The 23,919-nt window shown below is 40.2% G+C and overlaps 1 protein-coding gene across 3 annotated transcripts in view; it reads right to left on the bottom strand.

The window, feature by feature from the left end:
* The window catches only part of LOC129717680 (transmembrane protein 120 homolog), a 245,917-nt gene that overhangs the window by 219,098 nt on the left and 2,900 nt on the right, over positions 1–23,919 (bottom strand). The window contains exon 2 of one of the 3 annotated variants that reach the window (XM_055667786.1): positions 10,887–16,290. The exons of the other annotated variants lie outside the window; for them this stretch is intronic. Coding sequence (XP_055523761.1) covers positions 12,443–13,372 — 930 coding nt within the window. The 5' untranslated portion in view covers positions 13,373–16,290 and the 3' untranslated portion in view covers positions 10,887–12,442. Of the gene's footprint in view, positions 1–10,886; positions 16,291–23,919 lie in introns of those variants that run through there. 3 annotated transcript variants of the gene reach the window in all.

The following is a 23,919-nucleotide window of genomic DNA, read 5'->3' as shown; positions in this document are numbered from 1 at the left end:
GAAATTACAGCACTTCTCGACTCCGGTGCAGGAATCAGTGTGATCAACTCATTGGAGCTGTCTGACCGATATGGGCTGAAGCTACAACCGACGAGATTGAAAGTCTGCACGGCTGATAACACGCAGTATAAATGTTTGGGATATCTGAACATTCCGTACACGTTTAAAAATGTTACGAGGGTCGTTCAAACGGTGGTTGTACCAGAAATTGCGAAACCGATTCTCGGATGTAATTTCTGGAAGAGTTTCGGGATTAAACCGATGGTAGATCTTGGACGCGGTCCAGAACCAGTCGGAGAGTTTGAAAGCGAAGACGAAACAATTGCGTTCACGTTAGAACCAGCGGAAATGTTACCGAGACTACCAACAATGGAAGAAGACGTAACATTAGACATCCCGACTTTCGATATTCCTGATGAGAGGCAATTACCAGCGGAAGAGACAGTGCAAGTCGAACACGAGCTGACGAGGGCAGAACGCAAGGAACTGGTTGAGGTTGTCAAGGCGTTTGCGTTCACTTCAAGTGGAAATCTTGGCCGGACGAACAAGATTGAACATGAAATTGTCCTTAAAGAGGGGGCAAAGCCGAGAAACCAACCAACATATCGCTGTTCCCCGGGTATACAGGAAGAGATAGACGCAGAGATTGAACGCTTCAAACAAATGAATGTGATAGAGGAATGTTACAGCGAATGGACGAATCCGTTGGTGCCGGTTCGCAAATCAAATGGTAAAATTCGGGTTTGCTTGGACTCGAGAAGGTTAAATGCTATGACGGTAAGAGATACGTATCCGATTAGGAATATGTTGGAAATTTTTGGTAGATTGGAGCATGACAAATACTTTTAAATAATAGACCTAAAGGACGCATATTTTCAAATCCCTTTGAAGGAAGAATGTAGGAATTTTACCGCATTTCGAACATCGAAAGGCCTTTTCAGGTTCAAAGTATGCCCTTTCGGTGTAACGAACGCACCATTCACTATGTGCCGCCTGATGGACAAGGTTATAGGATTCGACTTGATGCCTGCGGTTTTCGTATATTTGGACGACATCGTCATCGCAACCAAGACATTGGCAGAGCACTTCCGGCTACTCAAGGTGGTAGCGGAGAGACTTCGTAACGCGAATCTAACGATTTCCCTAGAGAAGTCGGAATTCTGCAAGAAACAAATAAAATACCTCGGGTATTTGCTGACCGATAGAGGAGTTGCGATTGACGGATCCAGAATTGCTCCAATTCTAGATTATGCGAGGCCAAGGAACGTAAAGGACGTTCGACGACTACTGGGATAAGCGGGTTTTTACCAACGGTTCATTAAAAACTTCAGCCGGATCAGCGCCCCGATCACCGACTTGCTAAAGAAAGGGAAAAAGAAATTCGAATGGACAGAAGAGGCAGAGGAAGCGTTCAACAAATTAAAATCGGTATTAACTTCAGCGCCGATTCTAGCAAATCCTGACTTTAGCAAGGAATTCACTATAGAGTCGGATGCGTCGGATACCGCTGTTGGAGCGGCCTTGGTTCAAGAACTTGACGGAGGAACAAGAGTGATTACCTAATCTAGCCAAAAGCTTAGTAGGACACAGCGGAGTTTTTCAAGTGTCGAGAAGGAATGTCTAGGAGTGTTGTTGGCTATCGAAAATTTTCGGCATTACGTGGAAGGGTCGCATTTTAAAGTTATCACCGATGCGCGCAGCCTCTTGTGGCTGTTTACCATTGGAGTTGAATCTGGGAACTCGAAGCTTTTACGATGGGCGCTTAAGATCCAGTCATACGATATACAACTGGTCTACAGAAAGAGGTCCAGCAACATAACTGCTGACTGCCTGTCTAGATCGATTAACCTGCTCGATTTATCGCCCCAGGATGATGAATATGAAAAACTAGTCGAGAATATCACAGCCAACCCAACAAAGTTTTCCGAATACCGAATTACGGACGGCGTTATCTTTCGATATGTGAAAAGCGAAAACCGAGTCGACGACCCCCGATTTAGATGGAAAATGTATCCTCGAGCAGAGGAACGGCTCTCGATAATAAAAGCAGAGCACGAAACTGCACATCTTGGATCAGAGAAAACGCTACAGTCACTAAGACGTTGTTATAGCTGGCCCAAAATGACTGAGGATGTTAAGAAGGTTTGTCGAGAGTGTCTCAAATGCCAAACCTCGAAGGCCGGGAATGTCAACTCCACCAATGGGAATGCAGAAAGAACTCGTGGAGAACCCGTGGCAATTCGTTACACTGGACTATGTTGGTCCGCTTCCGGCTTCGGGAAGGGGCCGCCACACGTGCCTCTTAGTAGCCACTGACGTCTTCAGTAAATTCGTTTTAATCCAGCCGTTCAGAGAAGCAAAAGCGAATTCGTTAGTAGATTTCGTCAGGAACATGATTTTCCTTTTGTTTGGCGTACCAGAAGTCGTGTTAACGGACAATGGTACACAATTCACGTCGAAAGCATTCCGTGATCTACTGGCCGAATTCAACGTAAATCACTGGCTCACTCCTGCTTACCACCTACAGGTAGATAACACGGAGCGGGCTAACCGGGTGATAACCACAGCTATTCGGGCAACCATCAAACAACACAAAGAGTGGGTGGATGACTTGCAAACCATTGCCTGTGCAATTCGCAACGCGGTACACGAGTCGACCAAATACACGCCGCATTTCGTGGTTTTCGGCAGGGAAAGAGTATCTGATGGAAAGGAATGAGCTAGAATGCGAGACAATTCCGGTACCAATCTAGTGCAGAGTCAAGATTCAGAAAACAGAAGGAAAAAACTTTTCGAAGAAATCAGTAATCAGTTGACAAAGGCCTATGAGCGGCATAAAAAACAGTACAATTTGCGATCGAATCCTGATTGCCCAACCTATTCGATTGGAGAAACTGTACTGAAGCGTACTTTTGAGCTGTCGGATAAAGCGAAAGGTTTTTGTGCAAAGTTAGCACCGAAGTTCGAACTCGCCGTAGTTAGGAAAATATTAGGAAAACACTGCTACGAGCTTGAGGATACGAATGGGAAGCGACTTGGTGTCTTCTGCGGGAACCACCTGAAGAAGGCGCATTTACCCAAGAAATGACTTTTTTTTAGCTATGAAGCTCTTCGGAGTGACCAAAATTTCATGAAAAAACACCTTAAAGGTCATTTTATTTGTTCAAAAAAAAAGACCAACTAATTTTTTCCGACAGCAGATTATATCTGTGAGGGACCAATTTTCGAAATATTTTTCATGACAGGTCATTGGTTTTAGTTTAAGTGATTTGGATTGATATAGAGCATAAGATAGAAAAGTCGACCGGCCTGCTAGAGGGAATAATCACGAAGAGGAAGAAGCTTGGGCTATGACCTGATTTAAGTAGTGAAAATCACGTAGAAAATTGGATGGACGTTCTCAAGCTATGAACCTTCTAAAAGGAACAACAGATTTCGGTAGCGAATTCCACCAAAAACACCAAAATGGTAAATTGTAAAAGTACCACAAGGTCGAGACTCCCCTCCCTTGTTACTCTTTAAAAATAATTGTAAATAATGTAAATATTAGTGATTAGTACGCGCCTAACGTCTATCTTAATTCTAGGATTAGTATTAATATTGGTTAAATAATTTTAAAAAAACGCTCACGATTTTCTTACGATCCTCCTTGCGAAATTTCATGTTTCATCCGTTTTTTAGATTTTATCGTCCAGTGTATCCCATGGTTTTTTTCCGAAAGCTTCTTCATGATTTTCCTGTAGTTTTTGGTAATTTTGATTGTTGTTGTTCCTCCCTACGTTTCCATCATTTATAATTGTCTGTTTCTAAAAATAGAAAACAGAAAAAACAATTAAAATTTTGCTTACCTTGCGATATGTCGGGTTTTCGATCCGGGTCGCCGGGTACCTGTAAAGAAATTTGTCCCATAAGCAAAACAAGATAGGATACATAAATAAGATATACTTCCTTTCAAATTCCTGATGAATCGCCGATATTCAGCCGCAAATCCATTTTTTCCGCTGGGGTAGACTACGCGAATGTCGCCCATGCACTACTAGTAAATAGTCACTGACACTATTCCGTTGTTTGGGTTTCTTCTTCTTCTTCTCTTCCTCCTTTATGGCGAGCCACTTTACGGACTAAACTGCCAAGTTGTGTCAGTCGTGAAGTTGTGTTGGGCATCATTCGCTTCTTTTTCTTTTCGATGTAACGGGGTGATACCGTTTTGACAATGTTTCACTCGTGGATTTGACAGTTTGATATTTTGTTTATTTAGATCGGGGAAAAACCTTTGTACGCGCTTTTAAATTTGGATACGGTTTGTTTTGATAAAGTCTGCTACTTCATGGTATATTTTTGTTCCGGCTTTTTTAAGTAATGAATCAGTCTCGTCGTTAGTTAGTAAGCATTTAAATTTATATCTGTTATCTATGTATTTATTGCATCTGAATAGAATGTGGTTTATATCCTCTGTTACTCCACATTCGTCACAATTTGCGTCTGTTATTAGTTTCCATTTCTTGAGTTTGTCTTTGGTCATTGTGTGAAAAGACCTAAGTCTTCCTATTGAAATAATTTCGTGTGTCTGAAGTCCTAGATTGTAAAACCAGGGTTTGAGTGTTGGAGTTGGATAAATATTGTAGTGTCATGCTCCCGTACTTTTTGCTTGTTCTGTGTAAAGTGTATTCCATTCTTGTAATGTTTCTTTTTTAGCTAAGTTAAATGCGTCTGCTTGTGGTAGTTTGGTATATATTGTGTTTGTACTGTTGCATCCTAGTTTTGATAGTAAATCCGCTTTGTCATTTCCAGTTATGCCTTTGTGTCCTGGAACCCATTGAAGGGATATTTGTTTAGATGTTTTGTTTAATTTTGTTAGAATTTCTGTAACTATGTAGTTTTTTTTTTTCTTCATCTATAGTTTATTTGACACGGCACAAATACAATTCAATGTTTAACGGCGTCAATTATATCTGGTAGCTTACTTTCTAAAGTATCTTAATAACTAAAAGCAAATTTTTTATCCTCGCTGCCGACTACGAGCTGAAACTATATCTAACTTAAAGCTAGAATATTTTGCATTAAAAGCACAGGTTTGCGTTTGATGGTTTTCATTGCCATAGGTAAGCAGCATATTAAATTTGTTCCGCTGCTGGGCCAAGATATTACGGACTGGCATATTGGGTTGTTTCCATCGGGCCTTGAGAGTATCGTGCGGGTCTGATTGCTGTTTCGGATCCGGGGTCTTAACGTGTTCTTGTCGTTTGGTTGGATGTAGGCGGAAGGGGATAGGACTAAACTGGGGCGTGGATGGATTTCAGGAAAACGTATATAAGGGACATGTAGGATAGGTCACGGCTCGCCAAGACATCACGAACAGGAACAGCCGGCTGCCTACCTTCGGCCTGCAGGGAAGCTATTAATCTAGACCTGGCGTCACGGTGTACAGGGCATGACATGACGGTGTACAGGGCATGAAACAACGTGCTCTATGTCGTGATAACCTTCACCACAGGCACAGATACCACTCTCCCCGAGCCTGACACGACGGAGATGCGCGTCAAATCTATAGTGAGTGGACATAAGCCGGGACATCACGCAAATGAAATCCCGACCTACATCCAACCCCTTGAACCACGGGTTCGTCGATACCTTGGGGATTATGGAATGTAACCACCTTCCCAGTTCCCCCTTGGTCCAAGAATTTTGCCAACTGATGATCGTATTCTGACGTACAAATGCGAAAAATTCATTAAAGGCAATTGGTCTTTCATAAATATCACCATTTGTTGCGCCCACCTTAGCCAAAGAGTCCGCTTTCTCATTGCCCGGTATCGAGCAGTGAGAAGGGACCCACGCTAAGGTAATCTGAGTAGATTTTTCGGATAAAGCACTCAGATGTTCCCGTATTTTCCCCAGGAAATACGGAGAGTGCTTAACATCTTTCATCGATCGGAGAGCCTCAATGGAACTGAGACTGTCCGTAAAGATGAAATAATGGTCCGTGGGCATTTTTTCGATAATCCCTAGGGTGTACTGAATTGCAGCTAATTCTGCGACGTAAACAGAAGCAGGATTATCGAGCTTATGGGAGACGGTTAAATTGTTATTGAAGATACCGAAGCCAGTGGACCCATCAAGAAGTGATCCGTCAGTGTAGAACATATTGTTGCAGTTGATGTTTCGATATTTATTGGAAAAAATTTTAGGGATCTGCTGCACGCGTAAATGATCCGGGATTCCACGAGTTTCTTCTATCATGGATGTATCGAAAAACACAGTAGAATCAGAAGTATTTGATAAGTCGACACGATTTGGAATATTCGAAGAAGGGTTAATATTTTGGGACATGTGATTGAAATACAATGTCATAAAACGGGTTTGAGAATTAAGTTCGATTAACCTTTCAAAATTTTCAATCACGGGACGGTTCAAGACCTCACATTTGATTAGAATACGAGAAGACAGGCTCCAGAAGCGGGTTTTCAATGGTAGTACTCCAGCTAAGATCTCCAAACTCATCGTATGGGTCGATTGCATGCAACCCAAGGCGATACGCAAACAACGATATTGTATTCGCTCCAGTTTGATCAAATGTGTGTTTGCTGCGGAGCGGAAGCAGAAACACCCGTACTCAATAACAGACAGTATCGTTGTTTGGTAAAGCCTTATAAGGTCTCCTGGGTGGGCTCCCCACCATTGTCCGGTTATTGTACGAAGAAAATTCACTTTTTGTTGACATTTTTTCATCAGATACCTCACGTGACAACCCCAGGTGCTTTTAGAGTCGAATCAGATACCAAGATATTTGTGTACCAAAACCTGAGAAATCGTTTTACCCATTAATTGTGTTTGAAGCTGGGCAGGTTCATGCTTCCTAGAAGAAACTACTATCTCAGTCTTCTCCGGAGAAAATTCGATACCTAGCTGTAAAGCCCAAGCAGACAAATTGTCCAAGGTATCTTGCAATGGTCCTTGCAAATCGGCAGCTTTGGCTCCTGTAACAGAGATTACACTGTCGTCTGCAAGTTGTCTTATCGTGCATGAATTTGCCAGACATTCGTCGATGTCATTTACATAAAAGTTGTAAAGAAGGGGGCTCAAACATGAGCCCTGGGGAAGACCCATGTAGCTAATACGAAAAGTTGCCAAATCGCCGTGCGTAAAATGCATGTGCTTTTCGGACAACAAATTGTGCAAAAAATTGTTCAAAATTGGAGAAAATCCTTGTCGGTGAAGTTTACCCGAAAGAATGTCAATAGAAACGGAATCAAAAGCCCCCTTAATGTCCAAGAACGCAGACGCCATTTGTTCTTTGCGAGCATACGCCAGCTGAATATCTGTTGAAAGCAACGCAAGACAATCATTCGTCGTCGTTTGATTCGGCCCAATGGTCTAAACGACGGAGTATCATTTTTTCCATCAATTTCCGGATACAGGATAGCATTGCAATCGGCCTATAAGAGTTGTGATCAGAAGCTGGTTTCCCTGGTTTTTGGATGGCGATCACCTTCACTTGCCTCCAATCCTGCGGTACAATGTTTTGCTCCAGGAACTTATTGAACAAGTTCAACAAGCGCCTCTTGGCATTGCCGGGTAGATTCTTCAACAAGTTGAATTTGATTCTATCTAACCCAGGCGCGTTATTGTTACAGGACAGGAGGGCAACTGAAAATTCTGCCATCGTAAAAGGTGATTCTATCGCGTCGTGGCCCGGAGACGTATCGCGAACAATGTTTTGCTCAGGAACAGAGTCCGGACATACTTTCCTGGCAAAATCAAATATCCACCGACTTGAAGACTCCTCGCTTTCGTTGACCGTTACGCGATTCCGCATTCTTCGGGCTGTGTTCCAAAGAGTGCTCATCGATGTCTCCCTCGACGTCTCGTTCACGAACCGACGCCAATATCCGCGTTTCTTTGCTTTAGCCAGGCTTTTAAGCTTGGTATTAAGCTCCGAATACCGTATATAGTCGTCGGGTATACCTCCCTTCTGGTAGGCCTTAAACGCGTCGGATCTTTGCGTGTAGACATCGGAGCACTCTTGGTCCCACCACGGAGTGGGAGGCCGTTCTTTGATCGTTACGCCGGGATATTTCTTCGTTTGGGCTTGCAACGCGGCGTCGAGAATCAAACCCGCGAGGAGGTTGTATTCTTCAAGTGGTGGATGATGTTGAATCGACTCGACCCCTTTTGAAATCATTTCCTCGTATAACTTCCAATCGACATTCCGTGTGAGGTCATACGGAATGTCAATTGGTCGCATGCGAGTTGACCCGTTTGTAATTGAAATAAGAATAGGCAGATGGTCGCTACCGTGAGGATCGAGGATTACCTTCCATGTGCAATCCAACCGTAGCGACGTCGAACATAAGGATAGATCCAAAGCGCTTGGGCGCGCTGGAGGTTTCGGGATACGTGTCATTTCACCGTTGTTTAAAATAGTCATGTCGAAGTCATCGCAAAGGTTATAGATTAAAGAGGAGCGGTTATCATTGTATGGGGAACCCCAAGCCACGCCATGAGAGTTGAAGTCTCCCAAAATCAAACGTGGCGAGGGAAGAAGTTCTATTAAATCGAAGAGCAGCCGTTGCCCAACCTGTGCTCTGGGAGGAATATATATTGAGGCAATACAAAGCTCTTTACCTTGTATTGTCATTTGACATGCGACAACTTCGATGCCTGGAATCGAGGGGAGGTTAATACGATAGAAAGAATAGCACTTTTTAATCCCTAAAAGTACCCCTCCATATGGGGTGTCTCGATCAAGGCGAATAATATTAAAATCATGGAAGTTGAGATTTGAAGTAAGCCAAGTTTCACAAAGGGAAAATGCATCGCATTTGTTTTTATTTATCAAAACTTTAAACGAATCAATTTTTGGTAAAATACTTCTACAATTCCACTGTAAGACAGAGATAGAATCCTTCATATACGCAGTTGAATTAGGCATCGAAGGATACAATCGCTGCAAGGAGGGGCCATTGGGCAGTCAACTGCTTCAAAAATGATCTAACTGTTGGGAGGAATGCTGTAAGAAAAATTTTAATTGGATCGGGTACATTGAAATTTTCAAAAATCCAGTCCACAATGTCAGAAAATTTCACTAATCCAGAGGTTGTTTCATCAACTGGGAGTGCAAAAGGAACAACTGGGGTTTTAGATGTTCCTGGCAGTGCTGGGAACTCCTTCTGGGACTTTAAATTTGCAAGCCCAGGAGGAGTTTGCTTCGGTTTTTCCGCAGCACGGTTTGGTTTGTTCGTACTTTTCATTACACTTTGGGAAATCTTAGGACCTTTACGGGGAAGTTTAGGAGAAGAAACATTTTTCCTCTTCCTAGACTCCCCAGGATTGGCATAAGATGTTCCCGCTGATGAATCGTCAGAATCGGTTTCATCAGAGGGCAACAGATCAAAGGGGTTCGATGTTATGGTAGAAGTGGTCACGGTCTTCTTCAGCATCTCAGCGTAAGAACGCTTTGAACGCTCCTTAAGTGACCGCTTGATTTTATCTCTGCGCTGCATGTACACCGGGCATGTGGAGAGCTCATGCTGGTTTTCCCCACAGTGAATACATTTTTCAGCATTAACACTGCAAGAATCTTCCGCATGAGTCTCCCCACACTTGCTACATCGTGCCTTATGCAGCAGTAGGCGGCTGTGTGGCCTAACTGCTTGCAATTGGTGCAATTCATAACACGGGGTACATACAATCGCACAGGCAGACGAACCCGGTCGATCGAGACGTGGCTAGGGAGTGCAGATCCGGCAAACGTAACGCGAAACGAGTCTGACGGAGTGTAAACTTTTTTATCGCCGACGAGAGACATGGACCGCAATTGCTTACAATCCAAAATCTTCGCCTGTGTTTCGGTATTTTTGAAGCAACCGGTTGCGCTTTTTAGGATACACTCGACAGACAGACTCGAATCGGTTATGACACCGTCGATCTCCACGTCTCGTGCGGGTATGTAAACGCGATACTCACGTGTGAAGAGCTCAGAGCAAGCGATAGCATTGGCCTGTGCCAGATCACTGACCACGACACGGAGCTTGTTAGGTCGGACCTTGGAAATTTCGGTCACGGCCTTGTACCCCTTCGTCAGGTCTTTAGAAATTTGCAGTATGTTTAATCGCTTTGAATTCACTCCTGCCTTTGGACGAAAATAAACAGTATAGCTGCCCTGTTGAGATCCGTCCGGGTAAAGCCTGGGGCGAGGGGGGACTGGAGAATGAACAGGGGAGGGGGTAACAGAAGGGTCAGTGTTAGGGGGGTCCGGGGATGGTGGCACGGGAGGCGAGGGATCTATATCCATCGCGCTAAATGTAGCGCACTAGCGCACTTGCGCCGACAACTATGTAGTTATTTTTAATGTTTTCAGACTTTAGTGAGATTAAGCCAGATTTTGAATCTGAGCATATAACGAATTGGTTTTCTGATCGTGTATTGATTACGTCTATTGCTGTGTTGATTGCAGTTAGTTCAACATTCATGATTGTAAGTTCTCTGTTTACTTTGCAGCTTATGGACTCTTCGTTTTCAAACCATATACCTATACCGCAGCTATCAGATGTTTTTGATCCGTCCGTGTATACTTTTATGAAGTTGTTGTATTTATTTTGGATGTGTTCGTTCGTCAATGCTCTGATGGTAAATTCATTCATGTTTGATTTGTTTACAATGTTAGGAATTCCTGTTATTATTTGTAAATTATCTGTTTCCTCTATGGTTTTTCTTAATTCATCAGGGATGCTTGAGCTACTGGTTTGGACTGCTAGATAATTATTTTCATATGTAGTTTTTTCTAAAAAGGTTGAGTTTTTTGGGAGCGTATCGATTTCGGTGAATTTACTTAAAATTTTAATAATGGGTTTGTTATGAGTAAATATTTTAATGGCCAATTTCTTGGCTAAATAGTTGGCCCTTTCTTTTATAGGCATTTCCCCTGCTTCTGCATATAAGACGTTGATGGGTGTGGATTTAACCAGTCTTAAACAAGTTCTAATCCCTGCATTAAATATAGTATTGAGTTTTTGAAGATTGGTTTTTGCAACTCCTCCATAAATCGTTGAACCGTAGTCTATCTGAGAACGAATGATTTTGAGGGCCGTTTGTGGATGTACTCCGTATTTCTTTTTGCATATTATTTTGAGTACATTAAGTTTTTGTTGGGCTTTGTTGTTAGTGTAGTTAATGTGTAGTTTGTGGGATAATTTCTGGTCTATTACATACCCTAAGTATTTATGTTGATATATTTGATCTCCTATTGTGATGTTTATTTTTTCGTCTAGTTTAGGTGTGAATAGTATTACAGCTGATTCATCTGGGTTTATTTCGATTTTCAAGTCTTCTAATTTTGTTTTTATATTGTCTAAAGCTACTTTGGCCGTCAATTCCACTTCTTCTATGGATTCACCTAATATTGTGATTGCAAAATCGTCTGCGAATTGCTCAAGTATTAATTTTTCTGTGTTTATTTCATGTAATGGGCTAGAGTATGAATTGAAGAGAAGAGGAAATAGGGGGCATGAGGTAAACCCCTGTTTGTGGTTCTAGTAAGTTTTTTATTATCGGTTTCTAATAACCTGGTTCTTTCTGATAAATATGTTTTCAGCCAACTAAGTATTTTATTTGGTACTTTCATTTTATCTAGCTGTTTAAGAAGAATTTTATTGTCGACGGAGTCGAAAGCTTTAGTGAGATCTAGGAAGATTGTCGCGACTACCATTTTGTTGCGATGTGCTTCTGTTATTGTTGATATTAAATAGTTAATGCAATCTACTGTTGAAGAATTCTCTTTGAATCCGAATGACAATGGTGGAATTAGATTATTTTCTAAGCTGAAGGTATTAAGTCTTTTTTTTGACTTCACTGTTTATAATTTTGAGACTGATGTTTATCGGTGCTATCGGTCTATAAGATTTTGGGTTCAACCGATCTTTAGATGGCTTTAGAATAGGGATAATTTTTATTATTAACCATTGTTTAGGTATTATTCCTCTTTCCCAAACATCGTTAGTTAGGTCAAGTATTTTACTTAGTAGCTCCGTTTTGATATTTTTTAGAAAATAATATGTTAATCGGTTTCCACCTCCTGCTGAGCTGTCTTTCCTATTCATAATTGTTCTGATCATTTTATTTCTACCTATTCCTTTACAATATCTTTCTTCATCTGCAGTGTTATTGGTGAACTCACATTCATCTTGTTTTTCAGTTTCAAAGTTTATTTCTAGGAATGTTTTTGCCAATTGGTCATTGTACATTATTTCAGCATTGTTTTTGTTTTTGAAATTACCCGAAATAGCTTTTACTATTTCCCACATATGGTTAACGTTTGTTTCTTCGTTAATTTCTTCTAGCATATTTTTCCTATATTTGTTTACCTCTTTTATAAGTTCGAGTATAAATTCTCTCTCTGCTTTTTGGAATTTTTGTTCATTTTCTGGGGTAAATTTTTCCTAAATTAAATGTGTTTTTTGTTCTTCTCTTCGTACAACTTTTTAATTTGTTCTGTCCAGTAAGGTTTTATCTTCTTTTTGCTTTTCGGGTATATTGTATATGTTGCTTTGTTTAAAGCATGTTCAATGTTGTTTTCTAAACTATTAATATCAGTTATTTCTTCTGGATTAATTTCATTCAAATTTTGTATTGCTTTCCCTTTGCTTATAGTACGCGGTGAGTTAAGAGAGAATTTGTTATAATTTAGGATTTCACATTCTATCAGTTTATGATCTGTACCTAAATTTTCATTGCTAACTTCCCAATTGACTTTTGATGCGAGATCTAACGTCGTTAGTGTGAGGTCTATCGCTGATGCGTTTTGTTGGATATCTTCCCATCTTGTTGGTACTCCTGTATTAAGAAATACTATGTCGTTGTTTTCTAGTAGGTCACTTAAAAGTTCTCCTCTACCATCAGGTTTCTTGGAGTTTTTGTCCCAAAGAGGGTGGTGAGCATTAAAGTCACCGCCTAGCATAATTGGTACATTACTGTTGTGTATATAATTAATTAGATTTTCTAGTGGAGTCTTTATTTCCCCTAGTGTGGAGTCTGGGGGAATATAGAGGGAAATGAAAATGGTGGGTTTTTTAATATTTTTAATTTTTACTGCTACTAGTTCTAAGTTGACGTTTGGTATTTTGATTTCTTCTGCTTGTAATGTTGAGTGTACTAGTATTCCTGCTCTTCCGAAGCCATCTGTTCTACAATTTTTTAAAAATGCATAATTCAGAAATTTATATTTTTCGTTTTCTTTGATCCAAATTTCTTGTAGTAAAAAAATATGTATGTTTTTAGTAGTTAGGTATGTTTTAATACTTTCTCTTTTTGTTAGTGGTCTTAAACTGTGTATGTTTAGTTGTGATATGTTTAGGGTTTCCGTAAAATTATCCATGATTTGGTACAAAATTTATTATTGTTTATTATCGAGTTTATTTTTAACTTTTTCCATTAAACTTGTAATCATGTCGCCGATTTCTATCAAAACAACGTCTGTGCTCGGGTCTGAGCCCGTTGCTTTTTCAGTGTTGTAGTTAAGTAATGTTGTGAAGAAGTTATTCAGGTGATTTGACATCGTTTGGAATTTCTCCGCTTCAGACACAGCATGCGGGTTATTAGTGATTGTTCTCACTTGTTCTAATATATTTTTTTCTTGTGGGAAGATGTTCCTGATGATAGCAGGTTTTTGTTTGGGCTTCAAGAGCCTTTCCATTACTTTGCTGTAATCTATGCGCTCTGGTTTTTGTACCTCTTGTCGGTATCCTGGGATTCGTCTATTTGGACGTTCCAACTCTGGGAATTCGTCGGTAGACTCCAATATTGCGTATCTGTTTGTTGTTTTCGGGTAGAGTTGTGCGGCTTCAACAAATGTCAATTTATTTAGCATCATGGCGGCCTTAATGGATTCTCGTCGTTTGCGTTCAGGGCAGTTTTTGTCTGTAGGTAGATGTTTGTTTCCACAATTTTTACATTTGGCTTGTATTGAATTGTCGCATCCTTCGTGTTCTGCTGTGATGTACTTACCGCATCTCAAGCAAGTTTCCTTGCTTTTGCATGCTGTCTCCTTGTGTCCAAGTCGCCAGCATTTCTTACAGATTCGCACTGGATATACGTAGATTTCCGGTTTGCAGCATACTCTGGTCCTTCGACTGTTATTTTGACTGAACGTGTGTTTATCAGATTCTCAGCTTCTCTTCTCTTAATTCGTTCGACACTAATGATCTTTTTGTCGCATATGGCGTTATGCCGAATTTCTTGTTCTGTAAGTTTAACTGATACATCTTTAATAACTCCGGTTGTCTCGGTCAACATTTTGGGAATATAGACCTTGTAGTTATACTTTCCCAAAAACTCTGAGTTGTTTAGTATTTTTTCTGTATCTTGTAGTTTTTTATACACTAGTTTGTATCTGTATTGGTGGTCCCCGTGGCTCTGTGGTTAGCGATGTCGGTCGGCTAGCTCTCCCACACGGTTGTGATATCGGGTTCGATTCCCGATCGAGTCGAGGATCTTTTCGAGCTGGAAATTTTCTCGACTCAGCACTGGGGCACGGTGTATCGTTGTACTTATCCTACACATGCAAAATGTGCCAAAAAACAATATCGATAACGAATTGTCTCGACTAATCTAGTTGATCGAGACCGCATTAGCCCCAAGGTTAAGCGTGCGATATTGTCATTGTTATATTGTATCTGTATTGTCCTGCTTTTTTGAGTTCAGTGAATTGGTCTAGGTTGGTGTCATGTAAGAATTTCCCTACCTCCATGGGTTCCAGTATTTTTGTTTCTTCTTTTACCGAAATTGGCGTATGCGTTGTTTTTAATGTAAACATTTTCTTTTGGTAAATCTGATTGTGGTTGTGTTCGTGTGTTAGGGGTTTGTTGCATTTGGGGATTTGTTACCTGTGTTTGTGGGTCGTATTCTGGTGTTTGTGTGTTTGTGTTTAGGTTTGATCCTGGTTGTGTCTGTGTATTCGTATTTGGTTGTGTTAGTGGTTTTTTGTCTTTTTTTGATTTTTTTCGTTTTTTGTCGGTTTCTTTTGTTACTTTGTCTTGCAGTCGTTTCCTATTTTGTTGAATTTGCTTATAAAGTCTTCGCCTGAGAATCCGTGGAAAGTTGAATCATCCATGTCATCGTCCGTTGTGGAGGGCAGAGGGGTATAACCCAGTTTCTTACTTTATCGGGTGGTTCGGGGTTTGTGCTATCGCTGTCCATGCTTGTTAAAGCATAGGCAACTGCTTATCGCTAACAACAAAACTAACTATCACCTAATATTACCTTCGCAAAAATGGTATTTTCTCTTTTCCTTATAAGCTAATAATAAAATAAAAAAGGTTTTTTCTCTATCTATTACTGTGATCCAGTGGAACACCGTAAAAACAAAATGGCTTCCAACAGACGCGATTGCTCGGAGTAAAACTTCACTACACTTGACAGACTCGGCAGTTTTGTGTACGCTCTCTTTGGCGGTTAGAAGGAGAATGGTTGTTTTGGTTTGAGTAGTTGACAGAGCTTTTTGAGGGAATGACAGAACAACAATATCGCTTTGATCGACGAACGTTGTTATCGTGTGAATGACGAGGGGTGTTGAAAAATTTTGATTGAAATATTTCAATGAAATCTTTAACGATATTTTTTGAATTTTATTATTTTCGTAAAAAACAGTGTTTCGGAACATGGTTCTGGAGGGTTTTCACAAAAAAAATTTTTTTTTGTGGAAAAGGAATACGGTCAGAAGCTCGGAATTTATTCTGGGAAGATCGTGATTCGTGATTCACCGGTTTTAGGGAAATTTAATGTGGAGAATGTACATGATCGTGTGTTCGGGATATATTCTGGAGTTGATCATGTTTCTAGGATCCACAAGTTTAGATCTTTTACGGTTTGTTTTCAGTTTTTCGGCATTTGGCTGGAGTGGAAAAACAACCCAGTTAGGATTTGTTGTGTTGGATGATTTTGTTCAAATTTTTTGCGATTTTGTGTGAATGAGAAGCTTGTCAACGACAGTTGAATTTCACAGTGCCATTGCTTGGATAATTAGAGTAGAGGCTGACCCTACAAAAAATTGATGAAAATTTTTCAAATTTTAATCAAATTTTTGTACAATTAGTAGGGGATGATGTAGCATTGTCACTGTTATACGAATTAAAATCATTCAATTTCACTTAGTTTCACTGTTCAATATTGCATGATAGAATTGAAAATCAGACGCTTGTATACAAATACTCCACTATATTGAATCCAGCAATTTCAAATTCCTTTTTCTTCGTATTTTCCGTCTCACTAAATACCGATGCGGGTGGGGAAGCAAATCTGCGATTGGAAGAACGGAAGAAAGAAGGAGATATAATCATTCACGCTTAAGCCATAAATGATTGTGTTGAAGTGATTCATTACTTCCGATCGCGGAAACCGAATACCGCGCAACTTATCTGAGGGTTTTCGGAACTACTACTCGTCCATTTCAATTCAGATCTTGAACGAGGCAGTAGTGTGATTAGATTAGTTCGCGTGCGTTGTTTGTAAGTCTTTTGTTTAAATGTGAGAGTTCTTCCAAGTTAAGTTTTTCCGTTTCGTTAGGGTTTAGCTAGTGCGGTTAAATTAGGAGTGCGGTCTACGGACGCTTTTTCGTGTGTTATTGTAGAAAAAAGAAGGTAAGAGAAGTTTAAATGTGTGTACGACAAAAAATGCTGAAAACCCAAATCAGCCGTTGTCGGCTTCTTTTTTGGGCTTTTTTCCCGCCTTAACTAGCCGCTCACTGGCGCGACGCTGCCACCCTCACGCTGCTGACCCACGACGGGATTGAAAAGGGCTGCTTTGGTTGAACGTCGGTACTTGCGAGCAGCCGACAAACGACGCCGTCGAGACAGTTCGACCGACGCCATCGCTTCACACCGATCGACGCCATCGCTATCATCGAGTGACGCCAACGCTTATCATCGATCGACGCCAACGACGCCAATCAGAGCAGCAGTCAACGCAACAAGTCATCGACGGTAGGGCTCTTAATAGCACCGACGGGACTGCTTTATCCACCGTGAGTAAAAATAGCTCTATGAGCCGGGCCCGCAAGACACACAACAAACCTTCTTAGTAGAAAGCTTTCGCCGTCCAGCCGTCTGTTGGACGAGTTTTTTGACCGCACGGTAGGAGTAGATAGGGAAGCACACAGAAGCAAGGAAATAAAATGTGATCACTGACTGTACACGCACTAACTCGTTAAACTTAAGTAAACCCGCAATGCAATAAATGTAAATTTGTGTAAATAGCTATTTTATATAGTATAAGCTTCCCAAACAGGTAAATCTTCTCTAGGAGAATTCTCAAATTCGCGTACGTGTAGTTTTTTTCGTTGTTCGTTTTTATTTTACTCCGGGTGGCTCTCGGGAAGCAGCCCCACTATTGCCGCTGAATCGAACAGAAAGATTTGGCGTTGGTGTGCCGCCTGTGATGATAACGCTTATTTCTCGGACACTCGTGTTTTTCGTGTTCCGATAAGACGGTTGTTTTTGGCTAAGCGGAGTAGTGGTTTTATCGTACGCGCGGCGGAGTAATTCTTCCATTCAACAATTGCTACCGTTCCTTTATGTCGTTTCGAGACAATTTTTCCACAACCTGCCCTGAGGTTTAGGTTTCGTGCTAGGCAAAATTCAACACGACGAGTAGCCCTCTCCGGAGGTGGCGCTTAAGCTACTCGTTTATACGTCCTGGAAAGTATTTAGTAGACGGAAACACATCGCGGCCGTGGGTCAGCTATAATATGTATCGGGATCTCCCTCGCGATTCTAGCCAGTATGGTCTCCTACTGAGAACCATACGAAGAAAAATCATTGATGAGGCATCTGACATGCTGAATTCAAATAATATCATTTGCGACTGGCCATCCATCAAATCTACACTCCTCTTATACTATCGTGACGAACGAGACCTTAAGACACTAGACAATGAACTGACAATCATAAAAAAATCACCCGCAGAAAGTCTCGGCAGTTACTTTAGCAGAGTAAATGAGCTGCTAAACGCTATTATCGCGCAGATTCAGATGAATCCAGCGATGATAGGACATTCTAATAGTCACATCGACTATTTTAGAGAAAAAACACTAGACTCTTTTATCCGAGGTCTAGAGAGAAATTCAAGTTTGCTCTTGAAGACGAAAAACCCGACCAATTTGAACACGGCATATCAATTTTGCCTCGAATACTACAACATGGACATTAGAACGGCACCCTTTCAGAATCCACACTCCAACACACAAGTTGCCAAACCAAGAGAGATAAACCTACCCGCACAAATGCTAACGAGAAGAGTTCCACCTGCCACCAAAGCGACCGATGCCAGTTCAACCATTCCCCCAGAGACAATTCTTTCAGCCACTTGCAAGACCACCGTTCCAACAACCACAATTTTTCCAATATAGACAACCATTTCAACCCAGATAATTTCCACCCCCAAGACCACTTCCGAAACCAGAACCGATGGAAGTGGACCAAAGTATAAGATCCCGCAGCGTAAACTATGGCAACAGACCGGACTTCAAAAGACCAAGATCTCCTTCCAACCAAATACACAATTTCAAACGACAGGCACATCCTCTAGAAGATTTAACTTTCCCACAGTCCGAAGAGGCATACCAAAGCTACTTTGACGATTACCCTCCAGACGAGTATGACGGACAAGATATGACCACATACGAAGACGAACAGTACAGTGAGACCCTGTGTGACCCCGTCTCTTATCCACCACCTGAGCCCGAAAACCAACCGTCAACCTCAACGGAAACGTTTTTTTTAGAATGGAAGCCAGAGTGGTATATGGAAGCCAGAGTGGTATCTGCCGTATATCAAATTAAAAACTAATCTTGGCGAATTCCCTTTCCTGATTGACACAGGCGCCAATATAAATTTGATCAATCCCAAATTGGCATATTCCTATCAATTTTCAAAACCTTAGGATATCACCAAAAATGGAATCTCTAGTGCAAACCAACTCTAGTGCAAACGGCAGCTTTAATGCTACGTCTGCCGTTGATATCAATTTTTTTCTATCCAAAAATAAACCATTCAGCTCAATTTTTACTTCACAAGTTCCATTCGTTCTTCTGTGGAATTATTGGAACTGGAATCCTCAACGCTTTGCACGCAAACATTGATTTAGCAACCATGACTTTATCATTGCAGAATGAATCGCAAATACTTACTATCCCACTTCTTGAATATCATCCAAAGAAAGATCCTTCCAACAATTTGTTTAGAACATCCCATTTAACCACTGATGAAAATGATAAATTACAAACTGTTTTAAATTCTAATAAAGAAGCATTTCACGAACCAAATACTAAACTAACGTGTTCCACTAATGTGGAGTGTACAATAAATACTACCGACGAGATTCCTGTCCATCAAAAAGTATATCCTTATCCGGCTGCATTTACATATGAGGTCAATAAGCAAATTGATAAACTCTTGAGTGATGGGATAATTGGACCATCACGCTCCGCATGGACTGCCCCAGTTTGGATAGTGCCAAAAAAGGCCGACGCCTCAGGCGAGAAAAATTTCGCACGGTAATTGACTATCGGAGACTTAATCAAAAAACGACTCCAGATAGATATCTTATGCCCGAGATTGGATACGTTATAGACCAACTCAAGGGTCAGAGATATTTTACCACACTTGATCTGGCGTCAGGATTCCATCAGATTAAGATGAAGAATAAAGATATCGAAAAAGCTGCATTTTCGATAAATAACGGTAAATACGAATTCGTATGCCGTTTGGCTTGAAAAACACCCCCGCAATTTTTTAGAGGGCTATCGACGATGTACTGCGAGAGCATATCGGGCAGATATGCTATGTATATATCGACGATGTTATAATTTTTGGAAAAACATTGGAGGAACATTTAGAAAATTAAACACTGTTTTGAAAATTGAGAATAGGTTATGTTTCCATTTAATTCTACTACAAAAAATCGAATACCATCTAATCGAATACCGTCCGCAGATACGTATTTCGGCTGCTACATGCAACCATCATCAGTGCTTAATGTGGACTGTTGATTAAAATTAAGTTAGTGATGTTTGAATGGTTGAAAGATTTTTAGTTATTTTTTTTCTATTTATGTTGATTGTGAATTGTTACTGAATTTCCGTTTGAAGAATCTCTTGTATGCGGCCCTGTCGTAACTTAATTTTGATAGATTTAAGATCACCTTTTCGTCTGGTCATTGAAGCAAAAAATGAATAAATTTTTGTAGCATGGTTAAACTATTGGAGCGAACTGTTCGAACGATGCACTGTAAAATCAATGCACACTGGGCCAGGAATGGAATCTAGCGGAACGAAATTATTTGCGCTCTCAGGGTTTGAACAATCGGTTTCCGATTTTCTACAAAGGAATGGAATCTAGCGGAACGAAATTATTAGCGCTCTCAGGGTTTGACCAATCGGTTTCCGATTTACTACAAAGTTACTTGGTATAGTTAGGGCTTCATTTTGGGTGTTTGCATTAGTTCAGAATTTAGCCGCGAAGGTGGCGTTGCGATGCCAACTTTCTTCCTTTACACGCTAGAGCTTTGCGGTTTTCGACAAACTTGTAGATCTCTAAATTCTTTGTCTGAATTTTACGTTTTATTGTGATAATTTTATGAGTTAACCCGAATCAATTTCTTACAATTTTTTCTCGATATAAGTTTAATAATTACGCCATTTTCTTCCGAGTACAGTAAGAACTCTTCCATTTTCTTCCGAGTAAGTTTTCGATGTACTTAAGTGAAAATATTACACAAAATTTGAAAAAATTACATAATTTTGTTAATTAGATATCTCATGGGTTAGCAAGTATTAGCAAACCATGATTTTTTCTAAAAATTGTCCATCAAAAAATCTTTATTTTCTGAAATTTTGAAAGATGTGTTTTTTGTGTTTTTGTGATATTTCAGTTTGAATATAACCATAGGTTTCATATAAAAATACAATTACTATGTATTTATTGCATGGAAAATACGGTTCAGTACTCTGATACTATTCAAACCTATTTGCAGTCTTCGGCAAAGTTTCTCAGTGTAATAAGACCTTCAACTTGACGTTCAGTTTAGTTCGCAATTTGGCCGCAGAGATGGCGCTTCGACAACACTTTTTATTCTTACACGCTAGAGCACTGCAGTTTTCGACGAAATTCTAGATTGGAAAATTTTATGTAACTTTGTAGAAGAAACACAATTTCCGTCTCTTGAATTTTTTTTGGAAATTTACGAGTTTTTGATGAATTTGTTTGAGTTTCAAGTTTTTTATAATAGTTTTGTGATTCGAAACATTAAAATCACCAAAGAATATGCAATTTTCTGAATCAGCAAAAAAAAAATTTCAAAAATTATAATTATATTTTTTGAATGATCAGACAGTTTTCAATGTTTAGGTAACCTTTTGTAGTTTCTCATAAGAAAAAATATTGAAAAGAAGGAGTTTGTTCTGATATTTTTTTAAAACTTTTTTTGCTAAAATATAGAAAAAAGATCTACAACGTTGCCGAAGACACCGATCAAACAAACCGTTTTGCTCTAAAAATGTTTGTAAGCATTAACGTCAACCATGTCTTTTTCAAATAGCTTCGAAAAATAAATCGTGTTTCAAAAAAAATTTAACCAATAGCACCAAATTGCATCTTTTGCAGAGTTTTAGTCAAATCAAAAATGACAATTCAAATGAAATATTAAAACTGAGGCATTTTTTGTGTAACTGCTCAGTGCAATAAAAAAAAATGTTTTAAGTGGCAAAATATAACTCACCTAACTGATTAATCTAAACATATAAAAATGCAGCTCTGTCTGTCTGATTCATATAGGCTTGGAAACTACCGAACCGATCAGCGTGAAATTTTGTATGTAAGGGTTTTAGGGGCCGGGAAAGGTGACTAAGATAGTTCGAGACCCCTCCCTCTTCTGCAAGAGAAGGGTCCCATACAAATGAAAGACAAATTTCTGCACATCTCGAAAACTAACCAAGCAAATGGAACCAAATTTGGCAAGTGGATGTTTTTAGGAGTAACAAATATGTCCATGTTGGTTCGACACCGTTCCCTCCTCTGGAAGGGAGGGGTCTCATACAAATGAAACACAAATTTCTGCACATCTCGAGAACTAACCAAATAAATAGAACCAAATTTGGCATGTGGATGTTTTTAAGAGTAGCAAATATGTCCATGTTGATTGGACACCCTTCCCTCTTCTGTAAGGGAGGGGTCCCATACAAATGAAACACAAATTTCTGCACATCTCGAGAACTAACCAAGTAAATAGAACCAAATTTGGCAAGTGGATGTTTTTAGGAGTAACAAATATGTCCATGTTGGTTCGACACCGTTCCCTCCTCTGGAAGGGAGGGGTCTCATACAAATGAAACACAAATTTCTGCACATCTCGAGAACTAACCAAATAAATAGAACCAAATTTGGCATGTGGATGTTTTTAAGAGTAGCAAATATGTCCATGTTGATTGGACACCCTTCCCTCTTCTGTAAGGGAGGGGTCCCATACAAATGAAACACAAATTTCTGCACATCTCGAGAACTAACCAAGTAAATAGAACAAAATTTGGTAGGTGGATGTTTTTAGAGGTAACAAGTATGTCCATAGTAGTTCGATTCCCCTCCCTCTTCTGTGAGGGAGGGGTTCATAACAAATGAAACACAAATTTCTGCCTATCTGGAGAACTAACCAACTAAATGGAACCAAATTTGGCAGGTGATTGTTTTTAGAGGTAACAAATATATCCATAATGGTTTGACAACCCTCCCTATTCTATAAGGGAGGGGTCCCATACAAATGAAACTCAAATTACGCACAGATCGAAAACCAATCAAGCAAATATAACCAAATTTGACAGGTGAATGTTTTTAGGTGTAACAAACAAGTCAATAATGTTTCGACACCATTCCTTTTTCTGGCATGTCTCCAAATACCATTTCGAAATCCAGGATGGCGACTTCCCGTTTCTGAAAAATAGCGGCAAATGACCCAACATGGGTATTTCCGGAATTGTTATGATGCACTGAAGCCACAAATCGACCTCAGACATTTCGAATTATAAGATGGCGACTTCCGGTGTCTGGAAAACAGCCGAAAATGACCAAATAACACCTAATATGAGTGTTTCTTCAACCAGATTGACTCAGAGGCCGAAAATTGTCTCCTTCCGATTTCTGAAAATTAGCGACAAATGACTAAATACCACCCAATATGGGTATTTCCGGGACTGTTATGAGGCACTGAAGCCACAAATCGACCTTAGACAACATTTTGAATTGTAAGATGGTGACTTCCGGTGTCTGGAAAACAGCCGAAAATGACCAAATACAACCCAATATGAGTGTTTCTTCAACCAGATTGACGCTCAGAGGCCAGAAATTGTTTACAAATGCCATTTTGAAATCTAAGATGGCGACTTCCGGTTTCTGAGAAACAGCGGCAAAAGACCAAATACCACCCAACAGCCGAAAATGACCAAATACCACCCAATATGGGTGTTTCTTCAACCAGCTTGACGCTGAGGCCAAAAATTGTCTCGCAATGCCATTTTGAAATCCAAGATGGCGACTTCCGGTTTCTGAAAAACAGCGGCAAATGACCAAATACCACCCAATATGGGTATTTCCGGGATTGTTATGATGCACTGAAGCCACAAATCGACCTCAAGCAACATTTTAAATTGTAAAATGGCGACTTCCGGTGTCTGGAAATCAGCCGAAAATGACCAAATACCACCCAATATGAATGTTTCTTCAACCAGATTGACGCTCAGAGGCCAAAAATTGTCTCCTAATGCCATTCTGAAATCCAAGATGGCGACTTCCGGTGTCTGAAAAACAGCGGCAAATGACCAAATACCCAAATATGGGTATTTCCGGGATTATTATGATGCACTGAAGCCACAATTTAGACTTC

The sequence above is a fragment of the Wyeomyia smithii genome, chromosome 1 (assembly GCF_029784165.1).
Source record: "Wyeomyia smithii strain HCP4-BCI-WySm-NY-G18 chromosome 1, ASM2978416v1, whole genome shotgun sequence".
Classification (NCBI taxonomy): Eukaryota; Metazoa; Arthropoda; class Insecta; order Diptera; family Culicidae; genus Wyeomyia; species Wyeomyia smithii.
Note: the sequence above shows the minus strand (reverse complement) of the source record. Positions and strands in the feature narration are given on the sequence as shown.